Source organism: Salvelinus alpinus, chromosome 23 (assembly GCF_045679555.1).
Source record: "Salvelinus alpinus chromosome 23, SLU_Salpinus.1, whole genome shotgun sequence".
NCBI lineage: Eukaryota > Metazoa > Chordata > Actinopteri > Salmoniformes > Salmonidae > Salvelinus > Salvelinus alpinus.
The window spans coordinates 6198421-6219548 of record NC_092108.1 but is presented as its reverse complement, the minus strand read 5'-3'; the positions used below and the strand labels follow the sequence as shown (position 1 = coordinate 6219548).

General features: G+C 44.6%; 1 protein-coding gene across 1 annotated transcript in view; it reads left to right on the top strand.

Annotated features, from left to right (window-relative positions):
• LOC139550125 (collagen alpha-1(XI) chain-like) overlaps positions 1–21128 on the top strand; it is a 182867-nt gene that overhangs the window by 96140 nt on the left and 65599 nt on the right. Inside the window, exons 16-22 of the mRNA XM_071360770.1 lie at positions 2258–2311; positions 7964–8017; positions 9333–9386; positions 11984–12037; positions 12136–12180; positions 15752–15805; positions 18098–18142. Of these exons, the coding sequence (XP_071216871.1) occupies positions 2258–2311; positions 7964–8017; positions 9333–9386; positions 11984–12037; positions 12136–12180; positions 15752–15805; positions 18098–18142 (360 nt within the window). The remainder of the gene's footprint in view (positions 1–2257; positions 2312–7963; positions 8018–9332; positions 9387–11983; positions 12038–12135; positions 12181–15751; positions 15806–18097; positions 18143–21128) is intronic.

Here is a 21128-nt window from a genome sequence, read left to right as displayed (position 1 = left end):
TGTACTCTAGACCGCCTGTACACTAGACCGCCTGTACTCTAGACCGCCTGTACTCTAGACCGCCTGTACACAAGACCGCCTGTACACTAGACCGCCTGTACTCTAGACCGCCTGTACTCTAGACCGCCTGTACTCTAGACCGCCTGTACTCTAGACCGCCTGTACTCTAGACCGCCTGTACTCTAGACCGCCTGTACACTAGACCGCCTGTACACTAGACCGCCTGTACTCTAGACCGCCTGTACACTAGACCGCCTGTACACTAGACCGCCTGTACTCTAGACCGCCTGTACACTAGACCGCCTGTACTCTAGACCGCCTGTACACTAGACCGCCTGTACTCTAGACCGCCTGTACACTAGACCGCCTGTACTCTAGACCGCCTGTACACTAGACCGCCTGTACTCTAGACCGCCTGTACTCTAGACCGCCTGTACTCTAGACCGCCTGTACTCTAGACCGCCTGTACTCTAGACCGCCTGTACTCTAGACCGCCTGTACTCTAGACCGCCTGTACTCTAGACCGCCTGTACTCTAGACCGCCTGTACTCTAGACCGCCTGTACTCTAGACCGCCTGTACTCTAGACCGCCTGTACTCTAGACCGCCTGTACACTAGACCGCCTGTACTCTAGACCGCCTGCACACTAGACCGCCTGTACTCTAGACCGCCTGTACTCTAGACCGCCTGCACACTAGACCGCCTGTACTCTAGACCGCCTGTACACTAGACCGCCTGTACTCTAGACCGCCTGTACTCTAGACCGCCTGTACTCTAGACCGCCTGTACTCTAGACCGCCTGTACTCTAGACCGCCTGTACTCTAGACCGCCTGTACTCTAGACCGCCTGTACTCTAGACCGCCTGTACTCTAGACCGCCTGCACACTAGACCGCCTGTACTCTAGACCGCCTGTACTCTAGACCGCCTGTACACTAGACCGCCTGTACTCTAGACCGCCTGTACACTAGACCGCCTGTACTCTAGACCGCCTGTACTCTAGACTCGCCTGTACTCTAGACCGCTCTGTACTCTAGACTCGCTCTGTACTCTAGACTCGCTCTGTACTCTAGACTCGCCTGCACACTAGACTCGCTCTGTACTCTAGACTCGCCTCTACTCTAGACCGCTCTGTTCTCTAGACTCTCTCTGTACTCTAGACTCGCTCTGTACTCTAGACTCTCTCTGTACTCTAGCTCTGCTCAGGTCTCTCTGGCTCTTTACGCAATGTTTCTCTTTGTGTTTCAAGTACAAATGCATTGTAGCTGTCTCTATAGTGAATTAACACAGGTCATAAAGTCAATTCCTTTCTCCTCTCTCTCTCTCTCTCTCTCTCTCTCTCTCTCTCTCTCTCTCTCTCTCTCTCTCTCTTTCTCTTCTCTCTCTCTTTCTCTCTTTCTCTTCTCTCTCTCTCTCCTTTCTCTCTCCCCTCTATCTCTCTCTCTCTCTCTCTTTCTCTCTCTCTCTCTCTCTCTCTCTTTCAATTTAAGGGCTTCATTGGCATGGGAAACATATGTTTGCATTGCCAAAGCAAGTAAAATAGATAATAAACAAAAGTGAACAATAAACATTACACTTCCAAAAGAATAAAGACATTTCAAACGTCGTTATGTGCAAATAGTTCAAGTACAAAAGGGGAAATAAATAAACATAAATATGGGTTGTATTTACAATGGTGTTTGTTCTTCACTGGTTGCCCTTTTCTTGTGACAACAGGTCACAAATATTTTTGTTGTTATGGCACACTGTGGAATTTCACCCAGTAGATATGGGAGTTTATCAAAATTGGTTTTGTTGTCGAATTCTTTTTGGATCTGTGTAATCTGAGGGAAATATGTCTCTCTAATATGGTCATACATTTGGCAGGAAGTTAGGAAGTACAGCTCAGTTTCCACCTCATTTTGTGGGCAGTGAGCACATAGCCTGTCTTCTCTTGAGAGCCAGGTCTGCCTACGGCGGCCTTTCTCAATAGCAAGGCTATGCTCACTGAGTCTGTACATAGTCAAAGCTTTCCTTAAGTTTGGGTCAGTCACAATTGTCAGGTATTCTGCCACTGTGTACTCTCTGTTTTAGGGTCAAATAGCATTCTAATTTGCTCTGTTTTTTTGTTGATTCTTTCCAATGTGTTAAGTAATTATCTTTTTGTTTTCTCATGCTCTCTCTCTGTCGCTCTCCCATCTCTCTCTCTCCCCCCTCTCTCTCACTCACACACTCTCTCTCTCTCCCCTCTCTCTCTAACTCTCTTTCTCTCTGTGTAGGGTCCCAGAGGTCTGCAGGGTCCAACTGGCCCACCTGGGAAAGCAGGAAAGAGGGTAAGAAAAGATTAGAATGAATGTGATTTGCTCTGGCAGTACTGTGTGTTTTTTTATTTTTTTTATTTCACCTTTATTTAACCAGGTAGGCTAGTTGAGAACAAGTTCTCATTTGCAACTGCGACCTGGCCAAGATAAAGCATAGCAGTGTGAACAGACAACACAGAGTTACACATGGAGTAAACAATAAACAAGTCAATAACATGGTAGAAAAAAAAAGAGAATCTATATACAATGTGTGCAAAAGGCATGAGGTAGGCAATAAATCGAATAATTACAATTTAGCAGATTAACACTGGAGTGATAAATCATCAGATGATCATGTGCAAGAAGAGATACTGGTGTGCAAAAGAGCAGAAAAGTAAATAAATAAAAGCAGTATGGGGGGTGAGGTAGGTAAATTGGGTGGGTAGTTTACAGATGGACTATGTACAGCTGCAGCGATCGGTTAGCTGCTCGGATAGCAGATTTTTAAAGTTGTTGAGGGAGATAAAAGTCTCCAACTTCAGAGATTTTTGCAATTCGTTCCAGTCGCAGGCAGCAGAGAACTGGAAGGAAAGGCGTCCAAATGAGGTTTTGGCTTTAGGGATGATCAGTGAGATACACCTGCTGGAGCGCGTGTTGCGGGTGGGTGTAGCCATCGTGACCAGTGAACTGAGATAAGGCGGCACTTTACCTAGCATAGCCTTGTAGATGACCTGGAGCCAGTGGGTCTGACGACGAACATGTAGCGAGGGCCAGCCGACTAGGGCATACAGGTCGCAGTGGTGGGTCGTATAAGGTGCTTTAGTAACAAAACGAATGGCACTGTGATAAACTGCATCCAGTTTGCTGAGGAGAGTATTGGAAGCTATTTTGTAGATGACATCGCCGAAGTCGAGGATCGGTAGGATAGTCAGTTTTACTAGGGTAAGTTTGGCGGCGTGAGTGAAGGAGGCTTTGTTGCGGAATAGAAAGCCGATTCTTGCTTTGATTTTGGATTGGAGATGTTTGATATGAGTCTGGAAGGAGAGTTTGCAGTCTAGCCAGACACCTAGGTACTTATAGATGTCCACATATTCTAGGTCGGAACCGTCCAGGGTGGTGATGCTAGTCGGGTGTGCGGGTGCAGGCAGCGAACGGTTGAAAAGCATGCATTTGGTTTTACTAGCGTTTAAGAGCAGTTGGAGGCCACGGAAGGAGTGTTGTATGGCATTGAAGCTCGTTTGGAGGTTAGATAGCACAGTGTCCAAGGAAGGGCCGGAAGTATATAGAATGGTCTCGTCTGCGTAGAGGTGGATCAGGGAATCGCCCGCAGCAAGAGCAACATCATTGATGTATACAGAGAAAAGAGTCGGCCCGAGAATTGAACCCTGTGGTACCCCCATAGAGACTGCCAGAGGACCGGACAACATGCCCTCCGATTTGACACACTGAACTCTGTCTGCAAAGTAGTTGGTGAACCAGGCAAGGCAGTCATTAGAAAAACCGAGGCTACTGAGTCTGCCGATAAGAATATGGTGATTGACAGAGTCGAAAGCCTTGGCCAGGTCGATGAAGACGGCTGCACAGTAATGTCTTTTATCGATGGCGGTTATGATATCGTTTAGTACCTTGAGCGTGGCTGAGGTGCACCCATGACCGGCTCGGAAACCGGATTGCACAGCGGAGAAGGTACGGTGGGATTCGAGATGGTCAGTGATCTGTTTGTTGACTTGGCTTTCGAAGACCTTAGATAGGCAGGGCAGGATGGATATAGGTCTGTAACAGTTTGGGTCCAGGGTGTCTCCCCCTTTGAAGAGGGGGATGACCGCGGCAGCTTTCCAATCCTTGGGGATCTCAGATGATACGAAGGAGAGGTTGAACAGGCTGGTGATAGGGGGTGCGACAATGGCGGCGGACAGTTTCAGAAATAGGGGGTCCAGATTGTCAAGCCCAGATGATTTGTATGGGTCCAGGTTTTCCAGCTCTTTCAGAACATCTGCTATCTGGATTTGGGTAAAGGAGAAGCTGGGGAGGCTTGGGCGAGTAGCAGCGGAGGGGGCGGGGCTGTTGGCCAAGGTTGGAGTCGCCAGGAGGAAGGCATGGCCAGCCATTGAGAAATGCTTGTTGAAGTCTTCGATTATCACGGATTTATCGGTGGTGACCGTGTTACCTAGCCTCAGTGCAGTGGGCAGCTGGGAGGAGGTGCTCTTGTTCTCCATGGACTTTACAGTATCCCAGAACTTTTTGGAGTTAGAGCTACAGGATGCAAATTTCTGCTTGAAAAAGCTGGCCTTTGCTTTCCTGACTGACTGCGTGTATTGGTTCCTGACTTCCCTGAACAGTTGCATATCGCGGGGGCTCTTCGATGCTATTGCAGTTCGCCACAGGATGTTTTTGTGCTGGTCGAGGGCAGTCAGGTCTGGAGTGAACCAAGGGCTATATCTGTTCTTGGTTCTGCATTTTTTGAACGGAGCATGCTTGTCTAATATGGTGAGGAAGTAACATTTAAAGAATGACCAGGCATCCTCAACTGACGGGATGAGGTCAATATCCTTCCAGGGTACCCGGGCCAGGTCGATTAGAAAGGCCTGCTCGCAGAAGTGTTTTAGGGAGCGTTTGACAGTGATGAGGGGTGGTCGTTTGACCGCGGACCCGTGGCGGATACAGGCAATGAGGCAGTGATCGCTGAGATCTTGATTGAAGACAGCAGAGGTGTATTTGGAGGGCAGGTTGGTCAGGATAATGTCTATTAGGGTGCCCATGTTTACGGATTTAGGGTTGTACCTGGTGGGTTCCTTGATGATTTGTGTGAGATTGAGGGCATCAAGCTTGGATTGTAGGACTGCCGGGGTGTTAAGCATATCCCAGTTTAGGTCACCTAACAGAACAAACTCTGAAGCTAGATGGGGAGCGATCAATTCACAGATGGTGTCCAGGGCACAGCTGGGAGCTGAGGGGGGTCGGTAGCAGGCGGCAACAGTGAGAGACTTATTTCTGGAGAGATTAATTTTTAAAATTAGAAGTTCGAACTGTTTGGGCATAGACCTGGAAAGTATGACAGAACTTTGCAGGCTATCTCTGCAGTAGATTGCAACTCCTCCCCCTTTGGCAGTTCTATCTTGACGGAAAGTGTTATAGTTGGGTATGGAAATCTCAGAATTTTTGGTGGCCTTCCTAAGCCAGGATTCGGACACGGCAAGGACATCAGGGTTGGCAGAGTGTGCTAAAGCGGTGAGTAAGGCAAACTTAGGGAGGAGGCTTCTGATGTTGACATGCATGAGGCCAAGGCTTTTTCGATCACAGAAGTCAACAAATGAGGGTGACTGGGGACATGCAGGGCCTGGGTTTACCTCCACATCACCCGAGGAACAGAGGAGTAGTAGGATGAGGGTGCGGCTAAAGGCTATCAAAACTGGTCGCCTAGAGCGTTGGGGACAAAGAATAAAAGGAGCAGATTTATGGGCGTGGTAGAATAGATTCTGGGCATAATGTGCAGACAGGGGTATGGTGGGGCGTGGGTACAGCGGAGGCAAGCCCAGGCACTGGGTGATGATAAGAGAGGTTGTATCTCTGGACATGCTGGTCTCAATGGGTGAGGTCACCGCATGTGTGGGGGGTGGGACCAAGGAGGTATCAGAGGTACGGAGAGTGGAACTACAGGGTCCATTGCAAACCAAAACAATGATAATGATAACTAGCCTGAACAACAGTATGCAAGGCATATTGATATTTGAGAGAGACATACAATAAGGCATAAAGTGATTGCAGGTCTTGATTGGGAGAGCTAGCTAAAACAACAGGTAAGATAACAGCAGCAATAACAGGGTGCTAGTCTAACACAGCAACAACAGGTAAAAATGGCGACGACTAGGCAGAGAGGGTCGGATTAACTACACACAGATCCTGAGTTAAAGCACAGAGCCGACAGATAAAACACAAATAAACAGAATGGAGTACCGTGAATTAATGGACAGTCAAGCATGCATCAGCTATGTAGCCAAGTGATCATAGTGTCCAGGGGGCAGCCGTAGATGGAGCAGGGAGGCCTCCACTAAGCTAGCACGCGGCGTTTAAAGTTAGTAGCCCGGGGGGTGGTCTGCTCAGACGGAGGGGGTCTGCTCAGACGTGGTCGTGTCGACAGAGAATCCAAGCCAGATGGCGATGGCGAAAGAGAGGTTGTGAATTGTAGAATTGTGTTTGCTAACTGGTGCTAGCTTCGTGGCAGTGGCGCTAGCAGCGCTAGCTGCAAGCTAGCTGTGAGGATCAGAAGTAGTGGCTCAGGGATTACGGCAGGAATCCGGCGTTGTTGTCGAGAGACAGTCCGATGCTGGTAAATTGGTGAGTAATATCCAGGCTAATAACAGGGCTGGTGTCTGTGCAGAAGGTGAAAGCTACTAGCAGCGGCAAAAAAAAAAAAAAAAAAAATGGCTAAATTAGCTTGTAGCTGGTATTGTAGCCCAAGAATTCGCTGGTAGACCTCTTCAGCTAGCCGGCAGATATGGGCCTAGCTCGAGGCTAGCTCAAGGCTAACTGGTGCTTGCTTCGGGACAGAGGTGTTAGCCAGTAGTAGCCACTCGGTTGCAGCTAGCTAGCTGTGATGATACGGTGTAATTGTCCAGAGCTTGCGTCAGGAATCCGGTGATGTGGTAGAGAAAAAGCAGTCCTATATGCTCTGGGTTGATATCGCGCTTGCAGACTGGCAGGTATTGGCCCGGTATTGAAGCTGGCTGTGTCCGAGTTGAGGGTGAAGACCGCAGCAGTGGCTAACTGACTACTAGCTAGTAGCTAGTTATCTGGCTAGCTTCTGATTGGGGTTACGGTTCTAAAGTATAAAAAAATAGCAGGTCCGTACCACATTGGGTGAGGCGGAATGTAGGAATGTATATTCAGTTCCTAGATGGAAAGTGAAATTAAAATATATACGAAATGTACACGAAAAATACGAAGACTATTTACACGGGACAGGACATGACAAAGACACGTCCGACTGCTACGCCATCTTGGATTTGTGTTTCTCCACGCATTGTGGTGAACCAGCTAAGGCCTGGCAATGGTTTGAAGCCTGCCTAGAGTGAGCTGAAGAGAGCACACACATTTTTGTGTGTTTGACTATCGTGTGTGTGTGTTTCCGTGTGTGTGTGTGTGTGTGTGTGTGTGTGTGTGTGTGTGTGTGTGTGTGTGTGTGTGTGTGTGTGTGTGTGTGTGTGTGTGTGTGTGTGTGTGTGTGTGTGTGTCTGTGTGTGTGTACGTATGTCTGTGTGTGTGTACATATGTCTGTGTGTACGTCTGTGTGTACGTCTGTGTGTGTGTGTGTGTGTGTGTGTGTGTGTGTGTGTGTGTGTGTGTGTGTGTGTGTGTGTGTGTGTGTGTGTGTGTGTGTGTGTGTGTGTGTGTGTGTGTGTGTGTGTGTGTGTGTGTGTGTGTGTGTGTGTGTGTGTGTCATTCTCTAGACTCAGAGGATCCCAATTACCTCTTTTGATTCACAGACTACAACAACTATAATAATGTCCTGTGTTAATACATATTCATCTATTTATACATCGTTTATTTAGGAAACGTGATGCATACTGTATGTGTGTATGTTCCACTGACCTCTGGTATGACCTCTGGTTTGACCTCTGTATGACCTCTGGTATGACCTCTGTATGACCTCTGTATGACCTCTGTATGATCTCGGGTTTCCCACAGGGTCGTAATGGAGCTGATGGTTCCAGGGGTATGCCAGGAGAGTCGGGGGGCAAGGTATGTACAACCACTTCTGCAGGTATCCACCAACATATACAGTCTCTAAACAATAACTATTGAACAGATCATTATGTAGTATCTCTAAACAATAACTATTAGCCAGATCATTATGTAGTATCTCTAAACAATAACTATTAAACAGATCATTATGTAGTATCTCTAAACAATAACTATTAAACAGATCATTATGTAGTATCTCTAAACAATAACTAGTTAACAGATCATTATGTAGTATCTCTAAACAATAACTAGTAAACAGATCATTATGTAGTATCTCTAAACAATAACTATTAAACAGATCATTATGTAGTATCTCTAAACAATAACTAGTTAACAGATCATTATGTAGTATCTCTAAACAATAACTATTAAACAGATCATTATGTAGTATCTCTAAACAATAACTAGTTAACAGATCATTATGTAGTATCTCTAAACACTAACTAGTTAACAGATCATTATGAAGTACTATCTTCAGTCTCTGAACTTTAACTAGTAAACAGATCATTATGAAGTACTATCTTCAGTCTTTAAACTTTAACTATTAAACAGATCATTATGAAGTATCTCTAAACAATAACTGGTTAACAGATCATTATGTAGTATCTCTAAACAATAACTATTAAACAGATCATTATGAAGTACTATCTTCAGTCTCTGAACTTTAACTATTAAACAGATCATTATGTAGTATCTCTAAACAATAACTAGTTAACAGATCATTATGTAGTATCTCTAAACACTAACTAGTTAACAGATCATTATGAAGTACTATCTTCAGTCTCTGAACTTTAACTATTAAACAGATCATTATGTAGTACTATCTTCAGTCTCTGAACTTTAACTATTAAACAGATCATTATGTAGTATCTCTAAACAATAACTAGTTAACAGATCATTATGAAGTATCTCTAAACAATAACTATTAAACAGATCATTATGAAGTATCTCTAAACAGTAACTATTAAACAGATCATTATGAAGTATCTCTAAACAGTAACTATTAAACAGATAATTATGAAGTACTATCTTCAGTCTCTAAACAATAACTATTAAACAGATCATTATGAAGTATCTCTAAACAGTAACTATTAAACAGATCATTATGAAGTATCTCTAAACAGTAACTATTAAACAGATCATTATGAAGTACTATCTTCAGTCTCTAAACAATAACTATTAACCAGATCATTATGAAATACTATCTTCAGTCTCTGAACTTTAGCTACTGTACATTTGTCTACTGACATTGGGTAATGTGATGTGATGCTGATCTCTCCTGTTGTTGTTGCTCCGGCTGTGACCTGTACAGGGGGACCGAGGATTCGACGGGTTACCAGGTCTCCCCGGAGAGAAGGGGCACAGGGTAGGTGTTAAACGAACGGTCGTTCGGTGAACCATGCAGCGTGATGAGCTTGTGAGGTTGTTGAGCTAAAGCCTACCAATCAGCATGCTGTTTATTGATGGGCCAACTAGCTATCAATCTGTGAAACTCAAGACTCACTCATTACTGGGCACTAACTGCAGTGTCTGATCAGTGCAGTGACAGGATAACCTCTAGCCAGAGTAGAGAGAGGGCCGATGTGCACTAATCAACGTCTCGTTTCTAGCTGTGTGTGTGTGTGTGTGTGTGTGTGTGTGTGTGTGTGTGTGTGTGTGTGTGTGTGTGTGTGTGTGTGTGTGTGTGTGTGTGTGTGTGTGTGTGTGTGTGTGTGTGTGTGTGTGTGTGTGTGTGTGTGTGTGTGTGTGCGTGCGTGCGTGCGTGCGTGCGTGTGTTGTAGCTTACTGTCACCGCCCCAGTGTTGACAGACATTAGTAGCTCGTTATAACATTCACCTAATTATAGTGGGAGAGGATCCACCTAACTCCAGACCAGGCTGATTCACTATGAACTGGCCTTTAGAGGTCCCTCTCACACACACACACACACACACACACACACACACACACACACACACACACACACACACACACACACACACACACACACACACACACACACACACACACACACACACACACACACACACACCCACACCCTCACCCACACACACCCACACAGTACACACACACACACACACACACACACACACACACACACACACACACACACACACACACACACACACACACAGTACACACACCCACACAGGCCTTTGGTAGAAAATAAACTCCTTAGTACAACAGTGCTGAGTTTGTAGTTTGTGTAATTCGGGGCCCGTATAGTCTAGAAATAAAACTGCAGAGATCAACAGAGAGACTGTATTTCCAGACACAGGACTGATCTCTGGCCTGCTAACCCTAATCCTGTGCTACATCATGACAGAGCAGACAGAGTAAAGACAAGGCCTCGTATAAGAGTTAAGCTATATAACTAGTGGAAACTATAATAGTCCATTCCAAGAATGGCAGCCATGTATATAATGACAAAAAATATTTCTCTTTTCTTTCTGCTTCTTTCTATCTTTCTTTCTCTATTTACTCTTTATTTTTACACATCCTCTTCCTGTATTCTATTCTCTCCTATCTCCATCTCCCTTCCTGTCTTCTATCTCTCCTATCTCCATCTCCCTTCCTGTCTTCTATCTCTCCTATCTCCATCTCCCTTCCTGTATTCTATTCTCTCCTATCTCCATCTCCCTTCCTGTATTCTATTCTCTCCTATCTCCATCTCCCTTCCTGTCTTCTATCTCTCCTATCTCCATCTCCCTTCCTGTCTTCTATCTCTCCTATCTCCATCTCCCTTCCTGTCTTCTATCTCTCCTATCTCCATCTCCCTTCCTGTATTCTATTCTCTCCTATCTCCATCTCCCTTCCTGTATTCTATTCTCTCCTATCTCCATCTCCCTTCCTGTATTCTATTCTCTCCTATCTCCATCTCCCTTCCTGTCTTCTATCTCTCCTATCTCCATCTCCCTTCCTGTATTATATTCTCTCCTATCTCCATCTCCCTTCCTGTATTCTATTCTCTCCTATCTCCATCTCCCTTCCTGTCTTCTATCTCTCCTATCTCCATCTCCCTTCCTGTATTCTATTCTCTCCTATCTCCATCTCCCTTCCTGTATTCTATTCTCTCCTATCTCCATCTCCCTTCCTGTATTCTATTCTCTCCTATCTCCATCTCCCTTCCTGTATTCTATCTCTCCTATCTCCATCTCCCTTCCTGTATTCTATTCTCTCCTATCTCCATCTCCCTTCCTGTCTTCTATTCTCTCCTATCTCCATCTCCCTTCCTGTCTTCTATCTCTCCTATCTCCATCTCCCTTCCTGTCTTCTATCTCTCCTATCTCCATCTCCCTTCCTGTATTCTATTCTCTCCTATCTCCATCTCCCTTCCTGTATTCTATTCTCTCCTATCTCCATCTCCCTTCCTGTATTCTATTCTCTCCTATCTCCATCTCCCTTCCTGTATTCTATTCTCTCCTATCTCCATCTCCCTTCCTGTATTCTATTCTCTCCTATCTCCATCTCCCTTCCTGTCTTCTATCTCTCCTATCTCCATCTCCCTTCCTGTCTTCTATCTCTCCTATCTCCATCTCCCTTCCTGTCTTCTATCTCTCCTATCTCCATCTCCCTTCCTGTCTTCTATCTCTCCTATCTCCATCTCCCTTCCTGTCTTCTATCTCTCCTATCTCCATCTCCCTTCCTGTCTTCTATCTCTCCTATCTCCATCTCCCTTCCTGTCTTCTATTCTCTCCTATCTCCATCTCCCGTCCTGTCCTCTATCTCTCCTATCTCCATCTCCCGTCCTGTCTTCTATCTCTCCTATCTCCATCTCCCGTCCTGTCTTCTATCTCTCCTATCTCCATCTCCCTTCCTGTCTTCTATTCTCTCTCTCTCTCTCTCTCTCTCTCTCTCTCTCTCTCTCTCTCTCTCTCTCTCTCTCTCTCTCTCTCTCTCTCTCTCTCTCTCTCTCTCTCTCTCTCTCTCTCTCTCTCTCTCTCTCTCTCTCTCTCTCTACAGGGTGAGCTGGGTTCCAACGGCTCTCCAGGTGCTCCAGGAGAGGATGGCCAAAGAGTGAGTACCCCAAACTACATCTCCCATGATGCTGTCTGCCAACTCTGTTCCTCTTTTCTCTCAATAACCCAGTCTTCTGTTCTGTCTGTTCTCCACAGGGCGAGGACGGTGAGATCGGACAACGTGGTCTGGCAGGAGAGAGCGTAAGCCTTTTATAATGCCAATGTAATGCCAATGTCAGGCGGTAATAGACTTGTGTAACGGAGTATCATGATTCAAACAGGTCCAAGGAACACTGTGGCCCAGAGGTTGAAGATTACCTCACCTAACCGGCCCGGTCTCCTTCACCCCAACACACACACGCCCCAACACACACACACGCGCCAACATACACACACACACTCCAACACACACACATGCACTCCTTACCTGCATCCTACCCTCTATGCCCATTACAACAAAGACATCACCCTTCTCTCCTTTCACTTTCCTCCCAACACTCTTTTCCCCAATCCTCCTCTCCCTACTTCTCCCCTCTTCTCCTCTCCTACCCCTCCCCTTTTCTCCTCTTCCTACCCGTCCCCTCTTCTCCTCTCCCTACCCCACCCCTCTTCTCCTCTCCCTACCCCTCCCCTCTTCTCCTCTCCCTACCCCTCCCCTCTTCTCCTTTCCCTACCCCTCCCCTCTTCTCCTCTCCTACCCCTCCCCTCCCCTCCTCTCCTACCCCTCCCCTCTTCTCCTCTCCCTACCCCTCCCCTCCTCTCCTACCCCTCTTCTCCTCTCCTACCCCTCCCCTTTTCTCCTCTTCCTACCCGTCCCCTCTTCTCCTCTCCATACCCCACCCCTCTTCTCCTCTCCGTACCCCTCTTCTCCTCTCCCTACCCCTCCCCTCTTCTCCTCTCCCTACCCCTCCCCACTTCTCCTCTCCCTACCCCTCCCCTCTTCTCCTCTCCTACCCCTCCCCTCTTCTCCTCTCCCTACCCCTCCCCTGTTCTCCTCTTCCCTACCCCTACCCTCTTCTCCTCTCCCTACCCCTCCCCTCTGCTCCCTCCCCTCCCCTCCCCTCCTCTCCTACCCCTCCCCTCTTCTCCTCTCCCTACCCCTCCCCTCCCCTCCTCTCCTACCCCTCCTACCTCTCCTACCCCTCCCCTCTTCTCTTCTCCTCTCCCTCTCCCTACCCCTCCCCTCCTCTCCAAACCCCTCCCCTCTGCTCCTCTCCCATCCTTCCATCCATGATGGTATTCCTGCCTGCTATGTCCATCACAATATAAATGGTGTCCTTGGTGAGAGGAGTGAGACAAACGGAGTGGGAGTGGCTTATATCTCCTGACAGAAAATACGACAGAGGGAGTGGGAGTGGCTTAGATCTCCTGACAGAAAATACGACAGAGGGAGTGGGAGTGGCTTATATCTCCTGACAGAAAATATGACAGAGGGAGTGGGAGTGGCTTATATCTCCTGACAGAAAATACGACAGAGGGAGTGGGAGTGGCTTATATCTCCTGACAGAAAATACGACAGAGGGAGTGGGAGTGGCTTATATCTCCTGACAGAAAATACGACAGAGGGAGTGGGAGTGGCTTATATCTCCAGACAGAAAATACGACAGAGGGAATGGGAGTGGCTTATATCTCCTGACAGAAAATATGACAGAGGGAGTGGGAGTGGCTTATATCTCCTGACAGAAAATACGACAGAGGGAGTGGGAGTGGCTTATATCTCCTGACAGAAAATACGACAGAGGGAGTGGGAGTGGCTTATATCTCCTGACAGAAAATACGACAGAGGGAGTGGGAGTGGCTTATATCTCCTGACAGAAAATACAACAGAGGGAGTGGGAGTGGCTTATATCTCCTGACAGAAAATACAACAGAGGGAGTGGGAGTGGCTTATATCTCCTGACAGAAAATACGACAGAGGGAATGGGAGTGGCTTATATCTCCTGACAGAAAATACAACAGAGGGAGTGGGAGTGGCTTATATCTCCTGACAGAAAATACAACAGAGGGAGTGGGAGTGGCTTATATCTCCTGACAGAAAATACAACAGAGGGAATGGGAGTGGCTTATATCTCCTGACAGAAAATACGACAGAGGGAGTGGGAGTGGCTTATATCTCCTGACAGAAAATACAACAGAGGGAATGGGAGTGGCTTATATCTCCTGACAGAAAATACGACAGAGGGAGTGGGAGTGGCTTATATCTCCTCACAGAAAATACGACAGAGGGAGTGGGAGTGGCTTATATCTCCTGACAGAAAATACAACAGAGGGAGTGGGAGTGGCTTATGTCTCCTGACAGAAAATACAACAGAGGGAGTGGGAGTGGCTTATATCTCCTGACAGAAAATACGACAGAGGGAGTGGGAGTGGCTTATATCTCCTGACAGAAAATACGACAGAGGGAGTGGGAGTGGCTTATATCTCCTGACAGAAAATACGACAGAGGGAGTGGGAGTGGCTTATATCTCCTGACAGAAAATACGACAGAGGGAGTGGGAGTGGCTTATATCTCCTGACAGAAAATACGACAGAGGGAGTGGGAGTGGCTTATATCTCCTGACAGAAAATACGACAGAGGGAGTGGGAGTGGCTTATATCTCCTGACAGAAAATACGACAGAGGGAGTGGGAGTGGCTTATATCTCCTGACAGAAAATACGACAGAGGGAGTGGGAGTGGCTTATATCTCCTGACAGAAAATACAACAGAGGGAGTGGGAGTGGCTTATATCTCCTGACAGAAAATACGATAGAGGGAGTGGGAGTGGCTAATATCTCCTGACAGAAAATACGACAGAGGGAGTGGGAGTGGCTTATATCTCCTGACAGAAAATACAACAGAGGGAGTGGGAGTGGCTTATATCTCCTGACAGAAAATACGACAGAGGGAGTGGGAGTGGCTAATATCTCCTCACGTCTCCTCTGAGAAATGTTTTGTGAAGCATCCCAAATGGCAACCTATTTTCTATGCGCTCTGATCAAAAGTAGTGCACTATGTAGGGGACACAGTGCTATTTGGGATGTCTCCATGGACACATTCTCCTGCTGACTGGGATCCAATCTCGGATCCTCGGGACCCCAAGAGGTGCAGGTTTTTTGGTTTTTCCCCCCCTAACACTACACAGTTCATTCAAACGATCAAAGCTTGGTGAATAGTTGATTATTTTAAGGGGGAAACTAAACTAAAACGTTCACCCTTTGGGGTCACGAGGGGCGAGTTTGGAAAACCCTCTGAGGACCGTAGCAGAGGGGTAACGGAGGAAAATTGTTGGTTAGTGTTTGGTCTACTTGGCCTGCATCACTGTTTCTCCATCCCTGTGTACCCATTTTGGTAACCAGATATTTGTTTTCGAAAATATTTTTCTCACACAAATGTCCAAAAAGAAAGAACAGACTGGAAGCTGAAACAGATTTATCCTCGCGCCCAACTGTTCAGTACCTTTAGTTACCACATTTGTCCACATGAGGGCAGTGTTTCTCCAATTTAGCTAAGCTAAATTTTACTAACACTGTTTTACTAACACTGCTATCTCATAGTACCTGAGTGAGTAGGCTACCGTCTTACTCTGACATTAAAACACATCTCACGAGACAGAGTCTAGTGTAAGTACTGTGGCTTTCGATACTCATACAGTGGCCTGAATGTACACACACTCATATCACAAAGACTAGTACGAGTACTGTAAGTTACTGGATCAGTTACTGGGTCAGTTAAACAACATGTCATGTTTATGTATGTGTTTTTGTCTTACTTTATGTCTTTCTATCATACAGGGACCTAGAGGTCTGCTTGGCCCTAGGGGATCACCTGGGACTGGTGGACAGCGTGTATGTATACATTACCTCTACAATACTACCATGATACTACCATGATACTACCATGATACTACTACAATACTACCATGATACTACCATGATACTACCATGATACTACCGTGATACTACCATGATACTACCATGATACTACCATGATACTACCGTGATACTACCATGATACTACCATGATACTACCGTGATACTACCATGATACTACCATGATACTACCATGATACTACCGTGATACTACCATGATACTACCGTGATACTACCATGATACTACCATGATACTACCATGATATTTCCATGATACTACCAATATACTACCATGATACTACCATGATACTACCATGATACTACCATGATACTAGTATGATACTACCATGATACTACCATGATACTACCGTGATACTACCATGATACTAGTATGATACTACCATGATACTACCATGATACTACCGTGATACTACCATGATACTAGTATGATACTACCATGATACTACCATGATACTACCATGATACTTCCATGTACTACCATGATACTACTACAATACTACCATGATACTAGTATGATACTACCGTGATACTACCGTGATACTACCATGATACTACCATGATACTTCCATGATACTACCATGATACTACTACAATACTACCATGATACTAGTATGATACTACCATGATACTACTACAATACTACCATGATACTTCCATGATACTACCATGATACTACTACAATACTACCATGATACTACCGTGATACTAGTATGATACTACCATGATACTACCATGATACTACCATGATACTACCATGATACTACCATGATACTACTACAATACTACCGTGATACTACCGTGATACTACTACAATACTACCGCGATACTACCGTGATACTACCATGATACTACTACAATACTACCGTGATACTAGCGTGATACTACTACAATACTACCGTGATACTACCGTGTTACTACCATGATACTACCATGATACTTCCATGATACTACCATGATACTACTACAATACTACCATGATACTAGTATGATACTACCATGATACTACTACAATACTACCATGATACTTCCATGATACTACCATGATACTACTACAATACTACCATGATACTACCGTGATACTAGTATGATACTACCATGATACTACCATGATACTACCATGATACTACCATGATACTACCATGATACTACTACAATACTACCGTGATACTACCGTGATACTACTACAATACTACCGCGATACTACCGTGATACTACCATGATACTACTACAATACTACCGTGATACTAGCGTGATACTACTACAATACTACCGTGATACTACCGTGATACTACCATGATACTACTACAATACTAACGTGATACTACCATGATACTACTACAATACTACCGTGATACTACCGTGATACTACCATGATACTACCATGATACTTCCATGATACTACCATGATACTACCATGATACTACCATGATACTACCATGATACTACTACAATACTACCATGATACTACCATGATACTACCATGATACTTCCATGATACTACCATGATACTGCTACAATACTACCATGATACTACCGTGATACTAGTATGATACTACCGTGATACTTCCATGATACTACAATGATACTACCATGATACTTCCATGATACTACCATGATACTACCATGATACTGCTACAATACTACCATGATACTACCATGATACTACTACAATACTACCATGATACTACCATGATACTTCCATGATACTACCGTGATACTACCATGATACTACCATGATACTACCATGATACTGCTACAATACTAACATGATACTACCATGATACTGCTACAATACTACCATGATACTACCATGATACTACCATGATACTACCGTGATACTACCATGATACTACCATGATTTTACCGTGATACTACTACAATACTACCATGATACTACCGTGATACTACTACAATACTACCATGATACTACCATGATACTACCATGATACTGCTACAATACCACCATGATACTACCATGATACTAGTATGATACTACCATGATACTACCATGATACTACTACAATACGCTTAATGCTGCAAAACTATACAGTATATACCAGTACCTCTATAATACTGTAATACTGCTGTAATACTAATGCAATACTTCTTTGTACTGGTAATGCTGTAAAACTATACAGACAGCTTGTATGCATCAGTACCTCTATAATACAGCAATACTACTGCAATACCATTACTGCTGCAAAAGTATACTTCATGTGTTAATAATGAATGACATGTTGTTCACAGGGTCTCGCTGGACTGGATGGCCAAGCTGGTCCCAAAGGAAACCAGGTAAGAAAGTATATCTGGTTAAACCGGTAACATCACAAGACATATCACTCAGTCCTCTGCCACACAACTATCCTGTCACTACAGATCACTGGAGGGGAAGTGAATACACTAAAAACAGGGCCTCATTCCAGTCTAGAGCAGCACCACTTCAATTCACTGACCTGGCTGTCTTGACTGACCTGACTGTACTGACTGACCTGACTGACCTGACTGACCTGACTGTCCTGACTGACCTGACTGTCCTGACTGTCCTGACTGACCTGACTGTCCTGACTGACCTGACTGACCTGACTGACCTGACTGTCTTGACTGACCTGACTGTCCTGACTGTCTTGACTGACCTGACTGACCTGACTGACCTGACTGACTGTCTTGACTGACCTGACTGTCTTGACTGACCTGACTGACCTGACTGACCTGACTGTCTTGACTGACCTGACTGTCCTGACTGTCTTGACTGACCTGACTGACCTGACTGACCTGACTGTCTTGACTGACCTGACTGTCCTGACTGTCCTGACTGACCTGACTGACCTGACTGTCTTGACTGACCTGACTGACCTGACTGACCTGACTGACCTGACTGTCTTGACTGACCTGACTGTCCTGACTGTCCTGACTTACCTGACTGTCTTGACTGACCTGACTGACCTGACTGACCTGACTGTCTTGACTGTCTTGACTGACCTGACTGTCCTGACTGTCTTGACTGACCTGACTGACCTGACTAACCTGACTGACCTTAGACATAACATACTATGGGCCCTTGTCAAAAGTAGTGCACTACATAGGGAATAGGGTTCCATAGGACTCTGGTGTAAAGTAGTGCACTACATAGGGAATAGGGTTCCATAGGACTCTGGTGTAAAGTAGTGCACTACGTAGGGAATAGGGTTCCATAGGACTCTGGTGTAAAGTAGTGGACTACGTAGGGAATAGGGTTCCATAGGACTCTGGTGTAAAGTAGTGCACTACATAGGGAATAGGGTTCCATAGGACTCTGGTGTAAAGTAGTGCACTACGTAGGGAATAGGGTTCCATAGGACTCTGGTGTAAAGTAGTGCACTACATAGGGAATAGGGTTCCATAGGACTCTGGTGAAAAGTAGTGCACTACATAGGGAATAGGGTTCCATAGGACTCTGGTGTAAGGTAGTGCACTACATAGGGAATAGGGTGTCATTTGGGACGTAAACCCATGACTCAGTTTACTGTAAATGGAACCCCTCCTTCAGTCTCTCCAATGCAACTGAGCTCCGCTGAATTAGGCCTTTGTTACGTTACATACACAGCTTGTGTTTTTCTAAATCTGTCTTAACAAACACTTGAAAGCAGTACACACACCCTATACCAAACACCCACAACATCCCAAAGGCCTCCTTTCATCTGTATCAATATTTATTGTTGTCTGTTCCGCTATGGTCTCAGCAGGCATGTGATCTAACACAGTCTCAAGGCAGATCTAGTATTCCTAAGCCGCTCCCAGATGACTCTTGCTCTACGGCCTGTGTTTGGAGAGGACGCTGTTTCACAACACTGACTCTCAGAATACAAAAAGTCACAGCAGTTCAAGTCTTAGATCTTCGGCGCCACTCAATCAAACCTGGTATCAGGAAGTTGCCAATGCCAGGGGACACAACAACACGTTGTTCCATGCAGTGAGACAAACAGCATACATACACTTTTAGTGAAAACTAGTAGAATCGTCTTGTGATAAATGCAACAGCTTGAGACTGGCATCTATTATTCTGTAGGAAGAGAGTTATAGAGAGTTATAGAGTTTTAGAGCTTTATAGAGAGTTATAGAGAGTTATAAAGCGTTATAGAGAGTTATAGAGCGTTATAGAGAGGTATATAGAGTTATAGAGCATTATAGAGGTATAGAGCATTATAGAGGTATAGAGCATTATAGAGCGTTATAGAGAGTTATAGAGCATTATAGAGGTATAGAGCATTATAGAGCGTTACAGAGGTATAGAGCATTATAAAGCGTTATAGAGAGTTATAGAGAGTTATAGAGAGTTATAGAGCATTGTAGGTTATATAGAGTTATAGAGCATTATAGAGGTATAGAGCATTATAGAGGTATAGAGCGTTATAGAGAGTTACAGAGGTATAGAGCATTATAAAGCGTTATAGAGAGTTATAGAGAGTTATAGAGAGTTATAGAGAGTTATAGAGCATTGTAGGTTATATAGAGTTATAGAGCATTATAGAGGTATAGAGCATTATAGAGTTATAGAGCATTATAGAGGTATAGAGCATTATAGAGAGTTATAGAGTGTTACAGAGGTATAGAGCGTTATAGAGAGTTATAGAGCTTTATAGAGAGTTATATAGAGTTATAGAGCATTATAGGTTTTATAGAGTTATAGAGAGTTATATAGAGTTATAGAGAGTTATATAGAGTTATATAGAGTTATAGAGCATTATAGGTTTTATAGAGTTATAGAGAGTTATATAGAGTTATAGAGAGTTATAGAGAGTTATAGAGAGTTATAGAGCATTATAGAGAGTTATATAGAGTTATATAGAGTTATAGAGCATTATAGAGAGTTATAGAGAGTTGTAGAGAGTTATAGAGAGTTATAGAGAGTTATATAGAGTTATATAGAGTTATAGAGCATTATAGAGAGTTATATAGAGTTATAGAGAGTTATATAGCATTGTAGGTTATAGAGAGTTATAGAGGTATAGAGCATTATAGAGAGTTATAGAGAGTTATAGAGAGTTATAGAGGTATAGAGCATTATAGAGAGTTATAGAGATTTGTAGAGAGTTATAGAGCATTGTAGGTTATAGAGAGTTATAGAGAGTTGTAGAGAGTTATAGAGAGTTGTAGAGCATTATAGAGAGTTATAGAGAGTTATAGAGAGTTATAGAGAGTTATAGAGGTATAGAGCGTTATAGAGCGGTATAGAGAGTTATAGGGTGTGTTACAGAGAGCTATAGAGCGTTATAGAGAGTTATATAGCATTATAGAGAGT